At 49.9% G+C, this 23,207-nt stretch overlaps 1 protein-coding gene across 24 annotated transcripts in view; it reads left to right on the top strand.

The window, feature by feature from the left end:
* The window catches only part of phldb1b (pleckstrin homology-like domain, family B, member 1b), a 405,781-nt gene that overhangs the window by 55,191 nt on the left and 327,383 nt on the right, over positions 1 to 23,207 (top strand). The window contains exon 1 of one of the 24 annotated variants that reach the window (XM_072486406.1): positions 14,002 to 14,561. The exons of the other annotated variants lie outside the window; for them this stretch is intronic. Coding sequence (XP_072342507.1) covers positions 14,472 to 14,561 — 90 coding nt within the window. The 5' untranslated portion in view covers positions 14,002 to 14,471. Of the gene's footprint in view, positions 1 to 14,001; positions 14,562 to 23,207 lie in introns of those variants that run through there. 24 annotated transcript variants of the gene reach the window in all.

Genomic DNA, 23,207 nt, shown 5'->3' on the forward strand with positions numbered 1-23,207 from the left:
GAGTGTATGAGTGCGTGTGTACAGAGGTGAAGGGTGCGAGGTGATGGTGAATGTTTGAGTAGTGTGCGTGTGTTTGAGTAGAATGTGTGCATGAGTGTGAGTGTTTGTGTGCGTGAGTGGGTGAATGAGTGAGTGTGAGTGTATGTGTGTATGTGCAGGGGAGGGGAATGAGTGAGTGTGTGAGGGTGTGTGAGTGTTTCGGTGTTTATGTGTGTATGTGTCAGTGAATATGTGTGTGTAGGGGAGGGGTGCGAGGTGATGGTGAACAAGGGTGTGTGGGTGAACGAGTGTGTGTGTGGGTGAGCGAGTGTGTGTGTGTGTGTGTGTGTAGGGGAGGGGCACGAGGTGATAATGAATGAATGAGTGTGTGTGTGTGTTTTCTTTTAATTCATTTATGGGATGTGGGCGTCACTGATGGAACCCTGAGGGCATTTAATAGTCAACCACATTGCTGTGGGTCTGGAGTCACGTGTAGGCCAGACCGGGTAAGGACATCAGATTTCCTTCCCTAAGTGAACCAGATTGATTTTTACAAGAATCAACAATGGCTTCATTGTCGTCATTGGACTTTTAATTCCAGATTCTTATTTTTTTTAAATAAATTTAGAGTACCTAATTTTTTTTTTCCCACTTAAGGGGCAATTTAGCGCGGCCAATCCACCTACCCTGCAAATCTTTTGGATTGTGGGGGTGAAACCCACGCAGACATGGGGCGAATGTACAAACTCCACACAGACAGTGACCCGGGGCCGTGATCGAGCCCAGGTCCTCAGCGCCGTGAGGCAGCAGTGCTAACCACTGCGCCACTGTGCCAGGGCTAATAAACTTCAACAAGTTCTCTGGATCCCACATCTCTGATTCCAGATAATTATAGAATTTACAGTGCAGAAGGAGGCCATTCGGCCCATCGAGTCTGCACCGGCTCTTGGAAAGAGCACCCTACCCAAGGTCAACACCTCCACACCCTATCTCCATAACCCAGCAACCCCACCCAACACTAAGGGCAATTTTGGACACGAAGGGCAATTTATCATGGCCAATCCACCTAACCTGCACATCTTTGGACTGTGGGAGGAAACCGGAGCACCCGGAGGAAACCCACGCACACACGGGGAGAATGTGCAGACTCCGCACAGACAGTGACCCAAGCTGGGAATCGAACCTGGGACCCTGGAGCTGTGAAGCCTCTGAAATGCCTCTGAAATAGGAAATGTCTGCACACTCCATCGTTTCCCAACTGAAAAGCTACTTTTTAAATGCAGCCACGGCAATGACTGCCGTAGCGAATCCGAACATAGACACACTTCCAATGATTCCCCCACCACCACCGCCACACACAATCCCAGGCATCTATTGGCCAGAAAAACGGTCCCTGACCTGACTGACAGCTCGCCACCACCAAAATATCAATAAACGGATTCTTCCCACTGGGGGCGGAGTTGAGTCCCGGATTCACACCCGCCTCCTGATTCCTGCGCCCGCTATGAAAACCCGACCCCCACTGCCTGACACACACTGTTCATCTTCCTCATCCAGCAACCTATACACGAGTAATGCTACTGCAGGAGGCACCACCTGAAATCCCAAACCATCCCCAAAATGTTATTTATTCTTTCATGTGATGTGGGCATTGCTGGCTACGCGAGCATTTACTGCCCACCCCCAATCTGCTCTGAGAAGGCGGCGATGAGCTTCCTACTTGAACCGCTGCGGTCCATGTGGTGTAGGTACACCCACAGTGCTGTTAGGAAGGAAGTTCCAGGATTTGGGCCCAGCGACAGCAAAGGAACAACGATAAATGTCCGAGTCAAGATGATGTGTGGTTTGCAGGGGAACTTCCAAGTGGCAGTGTTCCCGGGTATCTGCTGCCCTTGTCCTTCTACATTGTAGTGATCCCGAGTTTGGTAGCTGCTGCCTAAGGAGCCTTGGTGAGGTCGTGCTGTCCTGTATATGGTACACACGGCAGCTACTGTGCATTGTGGTGGAGGGAGCGAATGCTTTTGGATGGGGCGCAATCAAGTGGGCTGCTTTGTCCTGGATGGTATCTACCTCCTTGAGTGTTGTTGGAGCTGAACTCATCCAGGTAAGTGGGGACTATTCCATGACTTGTGCCATGTAGATGATGGACCGGCTTTGGAGTGTAAGGAAGTGAGTTACTGGCCACAAAGTACCCTGCCTCCGACCTGCTCTTGTAGCCATAGTATTTATAGGGCTGGTCCAGTTCAGTTTCTGGTCAGTGGTAACTCCCCAGGTTATTTATTTATTTTTAAAAAAAATATGTTTATTCAGATTTTCCAACAAAATTTTAACAAAACCCCCCCCCCATAACAAAAGGAAAAAAGAACACAAACACAACAATCGAAAATAATACAAAACTTATACATTGGGTTTCCCCCATATATAGCAACCCCCCCATATGACTTTCAAAGGTACCCTTGGGGAAGCCCCCCCACCCACCCAAATACCCCTCTCGAAAGAGACCCCCCCCCCGACCCTTGGGTTGCTGCTGCTGCTGACCTCCTCCTAATGCTCCGCGAGATAGTCTAGGAACGGTTGCCACCGCCTGAAGGACCCCTGTACAGACCCTCGTAAGGCAAAATTTATCCTCTCCAGCTTGATGAACCCTGCCATGTCATTGATCCAGGCTTCCACACTGGGGGACTTCGCGTCCTTCCATAATAGCAAGATCCTCCGCCGGGCTACCAGGGACACAAAGGCCAGGATACCGGCCTCTTTCGCCTCCTGCACTCCCGGCTCATCCATTACCCCAAATAGTGCCAACCCCCAACTTGGCTTGACCTGGACTTTCACCACCTTGGACATAGTCCTTGCGAAACCCCTCCAAAACCCATCCAGTGCCGGGCACGACCAGAACATGTGGACGTGATTCGCCGGGCTTCCCGAGCACCTCCCACACCTGTCCTCCATCCCAAAGAACCTACTCAACCTCGCCCGTGTCATATGCGCTCTGTGAGTAAGCTTAAATTGTATCAGGCTGTGCCTGGCGCAAGAGGAGGAAGAATTAACCCTACTCAGGGCATCAGCCCACAGACCCTCATCTATCTCCTCCCCAAGCTCCTCCTCCCATTTGCCCTTTAACTCCTCTACCGAGGCCTCCTCCTCTTCTTTCATAGTGTGATAGATCGCCGAAACCTTGCCCTCTCCGACCCATACACCCGAAATCACCCTGTCCTGAATCCTCTGTGCCGGGAGCAACGGGAATTCCCTCACCTGCCGCCTCACAAATGCCCTCACTTGCATGTACCTGAAAGCGTTTCCCGGGGGTAGCCCAAACTTCTCCTCCAGCGCCCCTAGGCTCGCAAACGTCCCATCTATAAACAGGTCCCCCATTCTTCTAATCCCTGCCCGATGCCAGCTCCGAAACCCCCCATCCATCCTTCCCAGGACGAACCGATGGTTCTTCCGAATCGGGGACCAAACCGAGGCTCCCATCTCGCCCCTGTGCTGTCTCCACTGCCCCCAGGTCTTCAACGTTGCCGCCACCACTGGACTCGTGGTGTACCTTGTCGGCGAGAGCGACAGCGGTGCCGTCACCAGCGCCCTCAGGCTCGTGCCCCTGCAGGACGCCATCTCCAACCTCTTCCACGCTGCCCCCTCTCCCTCTATTACCCACTTACGGATCATCGCCACGTTAGCTGCCCAATAATAGCCGCACAGATTCGGCAGCGCCAGACCTCCCTATCCCTGCTACGCTCCAGAAACACCCTCTTTACCCTCGGGGTCTTATTTGCCCACAGATGGCATCATAATCACGTTGAGGAGCCTCCGCATGTTAGTGTTTAGCTGCCTGCCCTTTACAAATCCCGTCTGGTCCTCATGGATCACCCCCGTGACACAGTCCTCAATTCTCGTAGTCAGCACTTTTGCCAGCAACTTAGCATCCACATTGAGGAGCAAGATCGGTCTATACGACCCACATTGCAGTGGGTCCTTGTCCCGCTTCAGGATCAGAGAGATCAGCGCCCCGGACATTGTCGGGGGCAGGGTCCCCCCCCCACCTTGCCTCATTGAAAGTCCTCACTAGCAACGGGCCCAGCAGGTCCACATATTTCCAATAAAACTCGACCGGGAACCCGTCTGACCCCGGGGCCTTCCCCGCCTGCATGTTCCCCAATCCTTTAACCAGCTCCTCTGCTTTCCCTGTGGTCAACAGGTCAAACTCCGTCTGGAGGCTTCGCCACTCCCTGAGTAGTCCCTCCTTGGGGGCCTCTGCATATCTCCTGTCCACCCTTAAGATCTCCCCCACCAACCCCGCCCCCTCTGGCGCAGCTCCTTTTGCGGCCTTACCTCAATTCCCCATCACCGGGCCTCCCCTCCCTCCAACACCGACGCCCACACTCTCCCACAGTCTCCCCATCAAATCCCTTCACCCATCCCCATCCAGCACCCAACCAAGGGAACATTCCCTACAAGTAGTTAAAACCATATATACAGCAAACATCCATCCCCACAACAACAAACCTTCAATTTGAGTCCACCGTTTCAGTCTGTATAAAGCTCCAAGCCTCCTCAGGCGTTTCAAAATAGTGGTGCCGATCTTGGAATGTGACCACAATCGCGCTGGCTGCAGCATCCTGAACTTCACCTCTTTCCGATGGAGCACCGCCTTAGCCCGATTAAAGCCAGCTCTCTCCATGGCCACCTCTGCACCCCAGTCCTGGTAGATTCGGATCTCCGTGTTCTCCCACCTGCTGCTCCGCTCTTTCTTGGCCCATCTCAGGACACACTCTCTGTCCATATAGCGGTGAAACCTCACCACTACAGCCCTTGGCGGCTCGTTGGCCTTGGGTCTCCTTGCCAGGACCCGGTGCGCCCCATCTAGCTCCAGAGACCTCGGGAAGGCTCCCGCGCCCATCAGCGAATTGAGCATCGTGCTCACATATGCCCCGGCATCGGGTCCCTCCACTCCTTCAGGGTGACCCAGAATCCGAAGATTCTTCCTCCTCGACCTATTCTCCAGGTCCTCAAATCTTTCCGCCCACCTCTTGTGCAGCGCCTCGTGTGCCTCCATCTTCACCGCCAGGCCCAAGATCTCGTCCTCGTTCTCCGAGGCTTTTTGCCACACCTCTCGGATCGCCGCCCCTTGGGCCCTCTGGGTCTCCACTAGCTTCTCAATCGCCGCCTTCACTGGCTCCAGCATTTCGGTTTTCAGCTCCTCAAAGCAGTGTTTAAGAAACCCCTGCTGCTCCTGCGACCACTGCGCCCAAGCTGCTTGGTCTCCACCCTCCGCCATCTTGCTTTTTCTCCCTCTCACTTTTCGCTGCTCCAAGATCCCTTTTTTCACCACTCCACTCCTTGTCCAATCCATATACTGTCGGGGGGAACCTTGCTGTCACCTTCCCACACTGGAAGCCGTTGAACAAGTGCCGTTGGGGCCCCTCTAGAGAGCCCAAAAGTCCGTTCCCGGCGGGAGCTGCCGAACGTGCGACCTATCCAGGCATGGCCGCAACCGGAAGTTCCAACCCCCCAGGTTATTGATAGTGGGAGATTCAGTTACAGTAATTTCATGGAATGTCAAGGAGCAATGGTTCCATTCTCTCATGTTGGAGATGGCCATTGCCTGGCACTTATGTAGAGCCAATGTTTCACTTGTTAATCCAATATCCAGGTCTTGGTGCAAATGTTCAAGGACTGCTTCAGTGACTGCTTCATACTGACTACAACCACTTTCTGACAGGAGGTCAGTTAGTCAGATGCCCAGTGCAAGCCTCTAACTGATATTTCCTCTACTCCATTTGGTACTGAGGCAGATGTCAGGGGCCTGGCTACTGCCTATTAATGGAACAGAGGCTGTGGTGTAAACCCACTGGGTTAGAATGGCTCCTTCACACTTGGACTTACGTATTCCACACTGATGCAAGTCTTTCCCTTTCTGCGACGTCCTGTTTAAATATCTCCAGAGATTTGAAGAGCCTCACTTCCATTGGTCAACTATTAGTTTTATATTTTTTCAGGAGATCCGGTGATTTTCTACAGTGACAATCATAGTGAATGCATTCATATTTTTCAATTTGGTTTGAGTTGTGCATAACAATCGTCTCTGTAACGGTTCTAATGTGGCTTAATTAAGTCATCAAGTGCAGTTTGTTAAAGCACAGGCCTATATTTGCATGGGTGATGAAGTTCAAACTTTGTTTTTAAGCAGCTAGTGATCTCACATCCGTTCAAGTAAGTACTTATTGTGTCTCCTGCTGGCCTGACTTCCTTATTGTGATATGTTTGTGTCAGAATCTCTTGATCAGAGACTGGTGAATAATGGTGTCTTTGAGTGTTTTTTTAGCTATATTCCCAGATGCTGCTCTAAGGTCAGGTCAGATTGTTTTCAAAAGATTGCCAGAGATACAGCAACTTAGACTTCTATAGTACCTTAACAGAATTAAATGCCCCAAGGTGCTTCACAGGAACTTTATAAAGTCACCTATGACACCGCCATATGAAGAGATATTAGGTCAGATGACAAAAACGTGGTCAAAGAGGGAGTTTTGAAGGAGTGTCTTCAAGGAGGAAAGCAAGGAGGAGAAGGGAAAGGTGTAGGGAGGATATTTTTGAGCTTGGATGTCCCCATGACATTCAATGTCACCACCATCACTGAACATCCCACCATCAGCAACTTGGAGGGGGTATCATTGGCCAGAAAATGAACTGGATCAGCCATATCAGTAAAAACAGAAAATGCTGGAAAATCTCAGCAGCTCTGATAGCATCTGTGAAGAGAGAACGGAGCTAATATTTCGACTTTGGCTGACTCTTTGTCAAAGCCATATAAATACTGTGGCTACCAGAGCAGGGTAGAGGTTGGGAATCCTGCAGTGAGTAATTCACCTCCTGAATCCCCAAAGCCTTTTGATTTGATTTGATTTATTATTGTCACATGTATCAGTATACAGTGAAAAGTATTGTTTCTTGAATGCTGCACAAACAATGCAGACCGTACATAGGGAAGGAAGGAGAGACTGCAGAATATAATGTTACAGTTATAGCAAGGTGTAGAGAAAAGATCAACTTAATACAAGGTAGGTCCATTCAAAAGTCTGAAGGCAGTCGGGAAGAAGCTGTTCTTGAGTCGGTTGGTACGTGACCTCAAACCTTTGTATCTTTTTCCTGACGGAAGAAGGTGGAAGAGAGTATGTCCGGGGTGTGTGGGGTCTTAATTATGCTGGCTGCCTTTCTGAGGCAGCGGGAATTATAGATAGAGTCAATGGATGGGAGGCTGGTTTGCGTGATGGATTGGGCTACATTCGCAACCTTTTGTCATTTCCTGCGGTCTTGGGCAGAGCAGGCTCCATACCAAGCTGTGATACAACCAGAAAGAATGCTTTCTATGGTGCATCTGTAAAAGTTGGTGAGGGTCATAGATGACATGCCAAATTTCCTTAGTCTTCTGAGAAAGTAGAGTCGTTGGTGGGCTTTCTTAACTATAGTATCGGCATGGGGGGACCAGGACAGGCTGTTGGTGATCTGTACACCTAAAAACTTGAAGCTCTCGACCCTTTCTACTTCGTTCCCATTGATGTCGACAGGGGCATGTTCTCCACTACGCTTCCTGAAGTCGATGACAATCTCCTTCATTTTGTTGACATTGAGGGAGAGATTATTGTCATCGCACCAGTTCACCAGATTCTCTATCTCATTCCTGTACTCTGTCGCGTCATTGTTTGAAATCCAACCCACTACGGTGGTGTCATCAGCAAATTTTGAAAACCGAGTTAGAGGGGAATTTGGCCACACAGTCATAGGTGTATAAGGAGTATAGTAGGGGGCTGAGGACACAGCCTTGTGTGGCACCGGTGTTGAGGACGATCGTGGAGGAGGTGTTGTTGCCTATCTTTACTGATTGTGGCCTGTGGGTTGGAAAGTTCAGAATCCAGTCGCAGAGGGAGGAGCCGAGGCCAAGGCCACGGAGTTTGGAGATGAGTTTCATAGGAATGATGGTGTTGAAGGCTGAGCTGTCGACGATGAATAGGAGTCTGACATAGGTGTCTTTGTTATCTAGGTGTTCCAGGGTAGAGTGCAGGGCCATGGAGATGGCGTCTGCTGTGGACCTGTTGCAGTGGTAGGCGAACTGTAGTGGATCAAGGCAATCCGGGAGGCTGGAGTTGATTCGTGCCATGACTAACCTTTCGAAGCACTTCATGATGATGGATGTCAGAGCCACTGGACGATAGTCATTAAGGCACGCTGCTTGGCTTTCTTTTGGTACAGGGATGATGGTCGTCTTCTTGAAGCAGATAGGGACCTCAGATTGTTGTAAAGAGAGGTTGAAGATGTCTGCGAATACCCCCGCCAGCTGATCCGCGGAAGACCTGAGTGCTCGTCCGGGTACCCCATCCGGGCCAGTGGCTTTCCAAGGGTTGACCTTCGAGAAGGCTGCTCTGACGTCTGCAGTGGTGATTTCAGATACAAGTTCATCTGAGGTTCTGGGGTGGAGGGCTCGCTCTCGCTGACCTCTAGCTCAAAGCGGGCATAGAATGCATTGAGCTCATCAGGGAGGGGTGCGTTGGAGCCGACGATTTTACATGCCTTCATCTTGTAGCCCGTTATGTCTTGCAGACCTTGCCATAGACGGCGGGGGTCCGTGTGGCGAGCCTGGGACTCGAGCTTGGTCCGGGAGTGTCTTTTGGCATCTTTGATGGATTTCTTTAGATCATATCTGGCTTTCTTATAGAGGTCAGAGTCGCCTGACTTTAATGCCTCAGACCTAGACTTTAGCAAGCCGTGGATATTCCTGTTCATCCAGGGTTTCCGGTTGGGAAACACGCGGATTTGCTTCTTTGGCACACAGTCTTCTACACACTTACTAATGAAGTCAGTTACTGTAGTGCCGTACTCGTTCAGGCTGGTTGCAGAATTTTTAAATACTGACCAGTCCACTGACTCTAAGCAGTCCCGTAGGAGATCATCCGATTCCTCAGACCAACAATGCACGACTTTCTTTGACGGATTCTCCCGCTTCAGTTTTTGCTTATAAGCCGGGAGCAGGAGCACAGCCTTGTGGTCAGATTTGCCAAAGTGTGTGTGGGCGATAGAGCGGTCCACCATCTACAAGATACAAGTCAAGGGTCTGATGGAATATCCTCGACTTGCCTGGATGAGTGCGGCTCCAACAACACTAAGGAAGCTCAACACATCCAGGACAACGCAGCCCACTTAATTGGCATCCCTTCCTCAAGCATCCACTCCCTCCACCACTGCCGCACAGTGGTTACCAATGGTGGAGAGGTTACAATCAGGGATGCTCGAGAGGCCAACTGAGAGGAGTGCAGAGATTGTGGAGGATTGTGAGGCTGGAAGACACTACAGAGAGAGGCAATGGAGGGATTTGAAAATCAGGATAAGAATTTTAAATCAAGATGTTGTTAGCCAATGTAGGTCAGTGAACACCGTGGGTGATAGGGAAACAGGACTTGCTGACAGTTCAGACCGGCAGCAGACTTTTGGATGACCTCATTATGGAGGATAGAATGTGGGAGAGCAGCCAGGAATGCATTCGAATAATCGAGTCTGGAGGTAACAAAGACTCTGCCGACTGTCTAAAGGCAGAAGTCTCGAGTTTATACTGAAAACCATGACAGACTGAAGGAAAAGGTATCATCCAACTGTCGGCTTAGACTGAAGGAAGAGTCTACTGGTCAATGTCCATCTGAAACAGACTTTTATTTTTTTACTTCTAGTATTTTTTTACACCCCTCTTTTCCCTCTGTGCTTGTTTGTCTTGTGTGTGTGTAGAGGGTGGGGCGAGTTAAAAAGGGAGGTTAGTAATTAGATAATAATTAACCAGTTGTATTTGTTGTCTATTTAATTATAGTCACTGTAAAGAATAGAAAGTCAATTGTGTTTAAATTTGCAAAGCTGGTGTGTGACTAGTTATTGGGCATTCGAAGACCAAAGACTTTGGGCATTTTTTAACATTAAAAGTTAATTTCAACTGTGTTGCGACTGCAGGTCACGTGGGGCTGGAATTGACCGCGCACTGGACCAGGCTGTCGAAACACTTTTCAAGAATGTATCCAAATCCCTCTTTCCCTTTTCTCTGACCATTTCAGTGAGCCTGTTCCAGAATCTCAAAAATCATATCAATCCCATTCGCACTAATTAATTGGCAGCTTTGTCTAGGTGACAACTGCAACTCAATAATATCTTCCAATCGAAGCGATTGTTCCAATGCTTGTTTGCCCAGCTGTTTGGCACATGGGTGAGCGGATGGAGGGTGCGGGCCGGTGAAGCTCGGCAGATCTTGCCTGAGTTCGTCAGACCTGAAATTGAGTCACTAGCTGGCAAACTAACCTCATGCCTAAAACTACAAAAATACTTCATTGTTGTGCTTAACTCTTCCAACCCACTTTCCGTCAGTGATGTCATTGGTACACAAGGTACTCCAAGGCCACATTCCTCTCCCTGAGGAAACCCAAGAGAAACTGGTTACGTACTGGTTATCCCTCTGTCACAAAACCCTTCTTGAGCACAGACCTGGGCTCAATCACCAATTTGCACCGATATCAGCCAGGGATCGATGTCACGTCATTCACGACCTTAGGCATATGCAGATGGAAAGCCAGTTTGCTTGTCTCTCTAGGTTGCCCGTGCGTGGTTATCGAGGACGAAGGCGGAATACGATGCCCGATTCTACAGGCAGAGACAACTGAGTCTCATCATCATCTGGCTTCAATGTTGGCAATTTGGGCACAGTACCCGAGGGGTGCCTGCGCTCAATGGGGCCAGTCTTCAAGAAACGTTGGGGGGAAAAGTGGAGGCGGAAAAATGAGACATAGTTGCTGAATATCTGGGAAGGCGTCCAGGCCAGCTGTTGATTTACACTTGGCTCTTCCTAACATAGGAATTCTCTGTAGTGGCTGCTTTCCAGTGGGCCTTTGTGTTCAAGTGGCTACTTTCCAGTAGGAGGCTGTTGTGTCAGTTTAACTACTTGTATGACATTAGTATGGTTTATGTGAAAGGGGAATTTATTTAAAATACTTAATGGAATAGGGGGAGCTGGGACTTACTGCGCAGGGGCAGACCATGCAGAGGAAACAGTCCCTTTAAGATGTGTGGCTATATATGACAATCTTGACAATGACAATGGGGTGGCAGGGTGGCACAGTGGTTGGCACTGCTGCCTCACAGCGCCAGGGACCCGGTTTCAATTCCTGTCTTGGGTGACTGTGTGTGGGGGGAGGGAATTTGCACTTTTTCTCCGTGTCTGCGTGGGTTTCCTCCAGGTGCTCCGGTTTCCTCCCACAGTCCAAAGACGTGCAGGTTAGGTGGATTGGCCAAGCTACAATTGCCTGTTAGAACCCAAAGATGTGCAGGTTAGGTGGGGTTGCAGGGATAGGGCAGGGACGTGGACCTAGTTAGGGGGCTCTTTCAGAGGGTCAGTGCAGACTCGATGGGCAGAATTGCCTCCATCTGCACTTTCAGGATTCTATGATCTTACCACACAGTGCAACAAGCAGGCTGTGCACAGCAAAGGGGAATTTAGAGGGAACACTGTTTGAGGTCATGGAGTCATTTACAACGCAGGAGCAGACATCAATCCACCGAGCCACCTCTCTGTGGGGCTCACCAGTCAATCCCCTTACCCCAGTCTATCCCTAGGGACCAGCAGGTTTATTTCCCTTGAGTGCCCATCCGATTTCCTTTCGAAATCATGGATCGTCTCCGCTTCCACCACCCTTGTGGGCAGCAAGTTCCAGGTCAACTTGACGGGGAAAGGGCCGGGGCAGAGAGAGGAATGGGGTTGCTCTTTGTAGGGCTGGCACTGACCGGCATGGGGGGGGGACCAGCTCCTACTGTGCCGTCACATTCTGGTTCTATGAACTAGCCAATGGATTTGTAAGAGGGTGGAGAGATGTGAAGCTCAGGTGAGTAGATGGAGTTGAAATCCAGATCAGTCATGGGAACTAAAGCTGAATGGCGTCCGATGGACCCCATCTTAATTCTGTCCAGTTGGATGCATTTTGAACGGTTAAAATTAAAAATTGAAATAAAAAACAATTAAAATTCAGTGAGGTTGTATCATTGAATTTATTCAAGGCAGAGTTAGATATATGTTTGATAGACAAGGGAGGAGGACAAAGTGGAGAACAGACCAGACCAGCCATGATCTTATTGAATAGTGGGATAGGCTGGAAGGGCTGAATGGCCTTACTCCAAATCCAACTCCTGCTTCTAAGTCCTATGTTCCTCTAATCTGGTCCAAATATATCTTTATCTTGGGTATTGAAGTATTATTTAGATCATTGCTCACAAACATTAAAAATGATAACTCCATTGGTTAGCACTGCTGCCTCACGGCACTGAGGACCCGGGTTCGAATCCCGTCCCCGGGCCACTGTCCGTGTAGAGTTTGCACATTCTCCCCCTGTTTGCGTGGGCCTCACCCCCACAACCCAAAAAGACGTGCAGGTTAGGTGGGTTGGCCACGCTAAATTGCCCCTGAGTGCCCAAAGGTCAGGTGGGGTTACGGGGATAGGATGGGGGAGTGGGCCTAGGTGAGTGCTCTTTCGGAGGGTCAGTACAGACTCAATGGTCCGAAGGGCCTCCGTCTGCATTGTGGGGATTCTATGGATTCTACGGGTAGATGCCTTCAGGAGGTTTGTGGTGGGGCTCTCGTCCATGAAACGCTGAAATCTCAAAGCTTCAAGATGCTTATTACAGGCCAGCTGTTACACAGGATCAATAGTTCAAAGATCATTTGCACATTCTCCCCGTGTTTGCGTGGGTTTCGCCCCCAAAACCCAAAGATGTGCAGGCTAGGTGGATTGGCCACGCTAAATTGCCCCTTAATTGGAAAAATAAATTGGGTACTCTAAAAAAAAATTTTTTTTAAATAGTTCAAAGATCTGCCTGATGGATCTTTTTAACATGATTACATTTACTGACATCCTCGTGCGCACACAGCTGCACCCTTTGCTCTGAAGGTTTTATTAAGATGGTCAGAATGAAGTAGGAACATGTCAGATAAATTTCACTGAGTCACATCATGGCCACAACAGCAACTTGCATTTATAGAGCAACAATAACGGATGCCAAGGCCCTTTTTAGGATCATGTATATTCAAACAGAATTACATTGGCAGCAAAATCCTGGGTTATGAGAACAGGTTTCCGAGAGCACTTTAAACAAGGAGAGAGAGGGGCTCAGGTTTGGGGAGTGGATTCCAGAGCTTTCAGCCCAGGGCAGCACGGTAGCACAAGTGGCTAGCACTGTGGCTTCACAGCGCCAGGATCCCAGGTTCGATTCCCCGCTGGGTCACTGTCTGTGCGGAGTCTGCACGTTCTCCCCGTGTCTGCGTGGGTTTCCTCCGGGTGCTCCGGTTTCCTCCCACAGTCCAAAGACGTGCAGGTTAGGTGGATTGGCCGTGCTAAATTGCCCTTAGTGTCCAAAAAGGTTAGGAGAGGTTATTGGGTTACGGGGATAGGGTGGAAGTGAGGGCTTAAGTGGGTTGGTGCAGACTCGATTGGCCGAATGGCCTCCTTCTGCACTGTATGTTCTATTCAGGAACTGGTGGCGCAGACGCCAATGGTGAAGTGGTTAAAGTCAAGGCCATCGGAGAAGCGCAGAGATCTTGGAGGAGGTGAATCAAACGTTATGGAAGAGTGCACAAGGGGGAGGCATGGTCAGAAGAGTAAATAGTTAAATCTGGAGGTAAAGGCTGGAAGATCTCAGCAGAGTTTATTTCTGTACACACCATCTTGCTGCTCCATCTCCACTTACAGCTCTGAGGAGAAACAACACAAAAGTTGGATAAAAAGGGCCAAGTTGTTCGGTTCTGGGGGTGGGGCGTTGGGGAGGCTGTGGGGCGTTGAATAGAGTACAACACTTATAATTGGACCGTTCACAGTCCCTGGCTGGGATGAAAGGAGTTAAGAGATTGCCTTTCCAGCCCTGTTGTGTTTCTTTCCAACTCTTTGTCCACCCCCAGTCTTCCGTTCCTGTCTCCTCTGAAAGCTCACTCCAACCCTGCAGAGAGAGAGAGAGAGGGAGAATGATCCACGTCTGGCTCCTGTCAGACACACAATATAAACGAAGCTGCCCTTCTGCGATGTGCACAACAGAACAAACTTCCTCAGCGCAAGATATAGTCGGGTGATGAGAGATATGGCAGCTCTCGGCCTGCGGGTGTGACAGCGAGAAGCTGGGAGGTGGAATCCTCGGTCTAAAGGAGGCGACACCGAGATGCAGCGACTGTTTGGTCATCCTGCTCAAAGTGAATTGTGTTGTTTTATGCAGCTGGAAAGCTTTTGAAACATTTCAACGCCGCCATCGACTCACTCTGTGGGGGTGACGACCTGCTGGAGCTCTAGCTGCCACCAGACTCTGACAGACGGTGGAGGTATGAGCCCTTGGTTCTCTTTAGTCGGCAGCAGGGGGCAAGTGACCTGCCAGGATTGTGTGGATTGATGGAACCTTCCCGCCTCCTCCTCCCACAGTGAGTGTGATGAGTGCACGAGATGGAGAATACAAAATACACTCGAGCAGATTTCCCTCTGAAAATGATCACTACCTTACTGCCCAACACCAGTGTACAAGTTATTACCAAAGTAAGTGAACCAGTTTGAAACAAAATTGATCTGAAAACAATTAGAAATATTTCAAATGTGTGTTTTAGAACAGATGTTCTCCTCTGCCATGGGGAACTGGATAAACCTGATGGGAATGAAATATACAGATTAGAGAATGGAATGAATAACTCGATCAAAGGGCTAGCATTGGGAAGATGGGGTTGAATGGCCCCATTTTCTGCTGTATCATTCCATGATATTTGAGTATTCCTTTTTTTTTTAAACTTAAACTACCCAATTATTTTTTTCCAATTAGGGGGCAACTTAGTGTGATCAACCCACCTATCCTGCACATCTTTGGGTTGTGGGGGGTGAGACCCACGCAGTCACGGAGAACCTCCACACGGACAGTGACCCGGGGCCGAGACCGAACCTGGGTTCGCGGCGCCGTAGGCAGCGATGCTAACCACTGCGCCAGTGCCGCCCTGTGTTTGAGTATTCCTAAACAAAAGAGGGAGGTTACCTTTGCTGGGAGGAGGCTAGGAGAGGATTTTCTGTGTAGGGGAACAATGGGAGTAGGTATGTAGAATGCTGAAATTGAAATTAATTATCTTGCTCTTATTTCTCGCTTGTGATAGCTTCAAAAAGGGTTTGGAGTCCTGTGACATCCCTTGCCTTTGTTACCTCCAGTCTCGACCATTTGGTTTCTCTCCACCCTCCACTCACAACTCTGTTACCTGTATCCTAACTCGCATCGAGTCACGTTATTGCTACATCGCTGCCCATCACTCAGATATTTTACTCCGTCAACTGCATTATTTTAAATACGAGTTATTGACTTGTACTTGAGCCAATTTGAAAATGGATTATGGTTGGTTTATGAGGTTGTTATAATTAATTGGGGTGCTACCTTCATGAGAATGTGTCGTGGGCAATTTTTAATTTTTTTCAATATTTCTGTTCTGTGAAAAATCAAACATGCCTCCTGTCTAATTATTTGTGTGCATTTATGTGGCGCCTTTCTCAACCTCAGGATGTTCCTCCTGCTTTGCAGCCAATGAAGGACTTTTGATGTGTAGTCACTGTTGTGATGTGTAGTCACTGTTGTGATGTGTAGTCACTGTTGTAACATAGCAGCCAATTGGTGCACAGCAAATGGCGATGAGCTGGAAATCAGATCATCTGTTTTTAGGGATGTTGATTGAGGGAGAATATTGACCAGGACACTCGCGAGATCTCGTCTTCTCTGCTTCAAAACATTACCATTGGATATTGGACATCCAACTGTGAGGGAAGATGGGACCACGATTTAATGTCACATCTGACAATGCAGCACTCCCTCAGCACTCACCCTCTGACAGTGCGGCACTCCCTCAGTACTGACCCTCTGACAGTGCGTCACTCCCTCAGTACTGACCCTCTGACAGTGCAGCACTCCCTCAGTACTGACCCTCTGACAGTACAGCACTTCCTCAGTGCTGACCCTCTAACAGTGCAGCATTCCCTCAGTACTGACCCTCTGACAGTGCAGCACTCCCTCAGTACTGACCCTCTGACAGTACAGCACTTCCTCAGTGCTGACCCTCTAACAGTGCAGCACTCCCTCAGTACTGACCCTCTGACAGTGCGTCACTCCCTCAGTACTGACCCTCTGACAGTGCAGCACTCCCTCAGTACTGACCCTCTGACAGTGCAGCACTCCCTCAGTACTGACCCTCTGACAGTACAGCACTTCCTCAGTGCTGACCCTCTAACAGTGCAGCATTCCCTCAGTACTGACCCTCTGACAGCGCAGCACTCCCTCAGTACTGACCCTCTGACAGTGCGGCACTCCCTCAGTACTGACCCTCTGACAGTGCAGCACTCCCTCAGTACTGACCCTCTGACAGTGCAGCATTCCCTAAGTACTGACCCTCTGACAGTGCAGCACTCCCTCAGTACTGACCCTCTGACAGTACAGCACTCCCTCAGTACTGACCCTCTGACAGTGCGGCACTCCCTCAGTACTGACCCTCTGACAGTGCAGCGCTCCCTCAGTACTGACCTCTGACAGTGCGGCACTCCCTCAGTACTGACCCTCTGACAGTGCAGCACTCCCTCAGTACTGACCCTCTGACAGTACAGCACTTCCTCAGTGCTGACCCTCTAACAGTGCAGCACTCCCTCAGTACTGACCCTCTGACAGTGCGTCACTCCCTCAGTACTGACCCTCTGACAGTGCAGCACTCCCTCAGTACTGACCCTCTGACAGTACAGCACTTCCTCAGTGCTGACCCTCTAACAGTGCAGCATTCCCTCAGTACTGACCCTCCGACAGTGCAGCACTCCCTCAGTACTGACCCTCTGACAGTACAGCACTTCCTCAGTGCTGACCCTCTAACAGTGCAGCACTCCCTCAGTACTGACCCTCTGACAGTGCGTCACTCCCTCAGTACTGACCCTCTGACAGTGCAGCACTCCCTCAGTACTGACCCTCTGACAGTGCAGCACTCCCTCAGTACTGACCCTCTGACAGTACAGCACTTCCTCAGTGCTGACCCTCTAACAGTGCAGCATTCCCTCAGTACTGACCCTCTGACAGCGCAGCACTCCCTCAGTACTGACCCTCTGACAGTGCGTCACTCCCTCAGTACTGACCCTCTGACAGTGCAGCACTCCCTCAGTACTGACCCACTGACAGTGCGGCACTCCCTCAGTACTGACCCTCTGACAGTGCGTCACTCCCTCAGTACTGACCCTCTGACAGTGCAGCACTCCCTCAGCACTGACCCTCTGACAGTGCGTCACTCCCTCAGTACTGACCCTCTGACGGTGCGGCACTCCCTCAGTACTGACCCTCTGACAGTGCAGCACTCCCTCAGTACTGACCCTCTGACAGTGCAGCATTCCCTAAGTACTGACCCTCTGACAGTGCAGCACTCCCTCAGTACTGACCCTCTGACAGTACAGCACTCCCTCAGTACTGACCCTCTGACAGTGCGGCACTCCCTCAGTACTGACCCTCTGACAGTGCAGCGCTCCCTCAGTACTGACCTCTGACAGTGCGGCACTCCCTCAGTACTGACCCTCTGACAGTGCAGCACTCCCTCAAGTGCGGCACTCCCTCAGTACTGACCCTCTGACAGTGCGGCACTCCCTCAGTACTGACCCTCTGAAAGTGCATCACTCCTTCAGTACTGACCCTCTGACAGTGCAGCATTCCCTCAGTACTGACCCTCTGACAGTGCGGCACTCCCTCAGTACTGACCCTCTGACAGTGCAGCACTCCCTCAGTACTGACCCTCTGACAGTGCGGCACTCCCTCAGTACTGACCCTCTGACAGTGCAGCACTCCCTCAGTACTGACCCTCTGACAGTGCGGCACTCCCTCAGTACTGACCCTCTGACAGTGCAGCACTCCCTCAAGTGCGGCACTCCCTCAGTACTGACCCTCTGACAGTGCGGCACTCCCTCAGTACTGACCCTCTGAAAGTGCATCACTCCTTCAGTACTGACCCTCTGACAGTGCAGCATTCCCTCAGTACTGACCCTCTGACAGTACAGCACTCCCTCAGTACTGACACTCTGACAGTACAGCACTCCCTCAGTACTGACCCTCTGACAGTGCGGCACTCCCTCAGTACTGACACTCTGACAGTGCGGCACTCCCCCAGTACTGACCCTCTGACAGTACAGCACTCCCTCAGTACTGACCCTCTGACAATGCAGCACTCCCTCAGTACTGACCCCCTGACAGTGCGGCACTCCCTCAGTACTGACCCACTGACAGTACAGCACTCCCTCAGTACTGACCCTCTGACAGTGCGGCACTCCCTCAGTACTGACCCTCTGACAGTGCGGCACTCCCTCAGTACTGACACTCTGACAGTGTGTCACTCCCTCAGTACTGTTGTGGATGCCAGCCTGGTTTTTGTACACAATATCACAAGTCTCCGGAGTGGGACTTGAACCTTTAGACTCAGAGAGGGAGATTGCCGCCACCTTCGGCACGATGTGATAATGTGATGGCAATAAGCCTGTTCTCTTCCCTCCCCCAGAAAATGGAAAGAAAATGTTTTATTGAACACTTAATATTTTCACTGAATGGAAACACTTCTCGTGTGTGTTTAATTAGTCTGGAAATGACTTTTAGAGGGTGGCGCACTCAGATGGAATCAGTAGCCCACCCAGATGGGGGCCACACTCGCAGTCGCCAGTATGCTCAGGTCTTCACAATCCCGGCAATCTTTGCAGCTGCAACACCATCTCACGGGAATCGGGAATTCCAATTTCTCCCTTGCTTCCCACCCACTCCGAAGTAAGTCGAACCTTCATTTGAAGGTCACCTCATGTTTCAAGCTGGATTTATTCAGCTGCAGTATTCTGGCTGAACAAGTCCTTTCTGGGTCGCAGCAGTATGGTCAATGATGAGCGGCTTGACATTATTTCTATAAAGATGTTTGAGTAACACTAGAGAATTGGGCTGTTCAGCATAAATATTTGTGCAATATTGAAACACTTTGAGGAGTTGGGATTAGTTCTGCATGCACAGTCGGCACGCCATGAATTCCATTGATGCTAGAAAATTGAATGGATCTTGAGCGGTGAGGTCCAATGATTCGTCTTTGGCAGAATTTGTAATAATTTTTTTATTTTTAGAGTACCCAATTATTTTTTTTCCAATTAAGGGGCAATTTAGCGCGGCCAATCCCCCTAACCTGCACATCTTTGGGTTGTGGGGGTGAAACCCACGCAGACATGAGGAGAATGTGCAAACTCCACACGGACAGTGACCCAGGGCCGGGATTCGAACCCGGGTCCTCAGCGCCGCAGTCCCAGTGCTAACCACTGCGCCACATGCCGCCTGTCGAATTTGCAATAATATGGAGAATTCAGATCTTTAGCAAGTACCATTTTGTGTCATCTTTGTTTGGAGTGAGTTGTGCTAAAGGGTAATTAAAGATTCCTGGAGGCTACCCCTGTGTGTGTTTAAATGCAACCTCCCAGCTTACATCATCATTTTTCTCAATGCCCTCCTGTGCATCCCACCCCCAGGCCCACTCCCTAGAAATTCTCTCCCTAAACCTCTTTACCTTGCAGCTCTCCCTCCTCTCGCCGTCAATAGAGAGAAAGACTTGTTTCAGGGCGGCTCCTTTCACAACCCCAGGAACTTCCTTAACCAACGACACTAAAAACAAAGACCATCAGCACATTTTCCCATTGCTGAATTTGGGAGCTTGCTGTGCACAAATTGGCTGCCACATTCCTTTACACAGCAACAGTGATTACACTTTAATGAAAGTACGTCATTGGCTATCATGTATTTTGGGATATCTTGTGATAGGTGCTAGGTCAATGCAAGTTAGAAGATGGTGGAAGCAGAGATGGCGGAATTCTCCCATGCTCCCACTGATGGGATCTTACCCTGGTGCCCGCTATGGCACATCGGGAAACCCGGTGTGAAACTGATTCGCATCCCGCTAATGGGGTGCAGTTGGAGACCTGACCTGACGAGACCCATGCCTAGTCTCAACTCTCTGGAGTGAGTCCAGAATCCCCAGTTTTCTGATGGTGAGGCCAGAGTGGCCACTGCTAACACCAAGACATGAAGCCCGGGCTTTAGAAACAAGGAGGGGAAAGTCTTGCCCTGTGTGTGTGTATGTGTGGAAGGGGGGTCCTCCCCACCAGCAGGGACCCGAATACTCTGCCTGGTGAATTGGTGTGATCTGGAAGGCACTGTCTGAAAGTGCAGTGGAAGCAGATTCAAATGTTTCATAGAATTTACAGTGCAGAAGGAGGCCATTCAGCCCATCGAGTCTGCACCGGCTCTTGGAAAGAGCACCCTACCCAAGCCCACACCCCCACCCTATCCCCATAACCCAACCCTATCCCCATAACCCAGTAACCCCACCCAACACTATGGGCAATTTTGGACACTAAGGGCAATTTATCACGGCCAATCCACCTAACCTGCACATCTTTGGACTGTGGGAGGAAACCGGAGCACCCGGAGGAAACCCACGCACGCACGGGGAGGATGTGCAGACTCCGCACAGACAGTGACCCAAGCCGGAATCGAACCTGGGACCCTGGAGCTGTGAAGCAATTGTGCTATCCACAATGCTACCGTGCTGCCCAGAAGCGCATTAGATAAATACTTGAAGGGAAAACATGTACAGGGCTCGGGGGAATTTAGATGAATAGATATCTCTTTCATCTCGCTGGCACAAACACAATGGACTGAATATCCCCTCTCATTACTGTGCGATTCCTCAATATGTTCCCTGTGCAGATCTTTTAATAAATAGTGTGTGTAAAAATAACAAAAGAATCAAACGCTGTCTTCACACCCTGTGAAGGTGAAATTCCTGTCACTTTCGTATTAATGAGCTATCAGCATGCTAACAATGTTACTGTCAGGAGAAATTTCACTCCACACTTTGTGTCACCAGCTTTAAAAATAATCAAGATTACTATTTAGGGATTAACCATCTTTGGAAATTGAACAAACTGGAGCTAATTTGAAGACTGAACAAGCTGAGGCTCTTCTCTCGAGAAAGGAGAAGTCCAGGTTATTATCTAATAGAGCTTTGAAGAATTAGGAAGGATTTTGGCAGCATAGGCATGGAGGAAGATGCTTTATGAGATCAAAACTAAATATTTGAAATGCCGCTGGAAAAAAATCCAGTAAAGTTCAGGAGAAATCTCTTTACCCAGAGGATAATTCAGATATGGAGCTGGCAGCCAGAGGGAGTGGTTGAGGTGAACAGTGTCAAGGTATCTAAGGGGAAGCTGGATAAAGGAAAGAACAGCTGGAAATGCTGATTGAGTGAGGTGAAGCAGGATGGGTAGAACCTCATGTGAACCATAAACACCAACATGGACCAGTTGGGCCGAATGGCCTGTCTGTCAGTTCTGTGAAGTTCTGTCATTTACGGTAACGTATCGGAGCCACTGAGAGGTAACCATTTCTTTCAGAGTGTGCTGGTGAGGCTAGCCAATTCTGTCCTTTGTTCCACCCAACAGGAAATTGCACAGTTTGGGAGCCTGCGCAGAAATTCTAGACAGCCAGAGTGTATGGAAGGGTGGCTCCCAATAGCTATCGTTCCCAGTTCTGTTAACCCGAGTGACAAGCAGTGAAATGTCACCCTTTGCACCGTTCATGATCGGCAGCTTCACAATCTGCCTCCCTTGTTTCTGAAGTCTGTACTTTGGTGTCAGTGATAGCTGGGTGGGCGCATGGGTGGATGGGCAGCCTCAGGGACAGCAGATCGGGGCTTCAGAACCAAGCTCAAGCCTAAACTCCATGCAGGCACTCCCAGTGCCGCACTGAGGGATTGCTGCACTGTCCAAGGGGCATTCTGCCTGCCCCCTCAGGTGGGCATGAAGACCAGGGGAATTATAGAACATACAGTGCAGAAGGAGGCCATTCGGCCCATCGAGTCTGCACCGACCCACTTAAGCCCTCACTTCCACCCCATCCCTGTAACCCAATAACCCCTCCTAACCTTCTTGGTCACTAAGGGCAATTTATCACGGCCAATCCACCTAACCTGCACGTCTTTGGACTGTGGGAGGAAACCGGAGCACCCGGAGGAAACCCACGCAGACACGGGGAGAACGTGCAGACTCCGCACAGGCAGTGACCCAGCGGGGAATCGAACCTGGGACCCTGGCGCTCTGAAGCCACAGTGCTATCCACTTGTGCTACCGTGCTTCCCGGACTGTTTAGGGGGAACTTGTGCCCAAATTGGTTCATCCAAAAGTTGGCTCCTTTGGCTGTGCAGTACTCACAATGCAGAGATAAGTTCTCACTTGGGACTGAGCCCCTAACCTTCTGACTCAGGGGTGTGAGTGCTGAAGAGTCAGAAGAAGATTTTGCAAGATTGTGGTATTTTTGGATCAGTACAAAGGTTCGGCACAACATCGTGGGCCGAAGGGCCTGTTCTGTGCTGTATTTTCCTATGTTCTATGTTCTATGTACATGCAGTTAGTATACCTAGCTCAACGATGACCAAACCTGGGGTCTCAATGCCTTGTGCAGTGTAATGCCTCACCGCATAATTCCATTTAATCTATTGGTAGGGCGGCACAGTAGCACAGTGGTTAGCACTGTTGCTTCACAGCTCCAGGGTGCCGGTTTCGATTCCCGGTTTGGGCCACTGTCTGTGTGGAGTCTGCACGTTCTCCCCGTGTGTGCGTGGGTTTCCTCCGGGGGCTCCGGTTTCCTCCCACAGTCCAAAGATGTGCAGGTTAGGTGGATTGGCCGTGACAAATTGCCCCTTAGTGTCCAAAAAAAAGGTTAGGTGGGGTTACTGGGTTACGGGGATAGGATGGAGGTGTGGGCTTAAGTAGGGTGCTCTTTCCAAGGGCCGGTGCAGACTCGATGGGCTGAATGGCCTCCTTCTACACTGTAAATTCTATGTGGTTTAGGGGGAGAACGATATATTTTCCCCTGAAGTCTCAGCACATTTGGTTAGCGAGCTTTCAACTACAGGAGGGTCTGTGTGTGTTTGACTGAAGGATTTGGGCGGTGTACACCCAAAGCTATTAGTCAGAGCTATTTCCAGGCAAACAAACCCCTTTCTATATGTAAACGTCACATGGGAAATTTTGCACATGCATTACAGCAACTTCCTCTGAAGTCTGAAAGGAACTGTTCACAAAGCAAGGTTCAAAGAAAGCCAGAAACTTGCCACCTAACTT

Source organism: Scyliorhinus torazame, chromosome 21 (genome assembly GCF_047496885.1).
Source record: "Scyliorhinus torazame isolate Kashiwa2021f chromosome 21, sScyTor2.1, whole genome shotgun sequence".
In the NCBI taxonomy this organism is placed as follows: domain Eukaryota; kingdom Metazoa; phylum Chordata; class Chondrichthyes; order Carcharhiniformes; family Scyliorhinidae; genus Scyliorhinus; species Scyliorhinus torazame.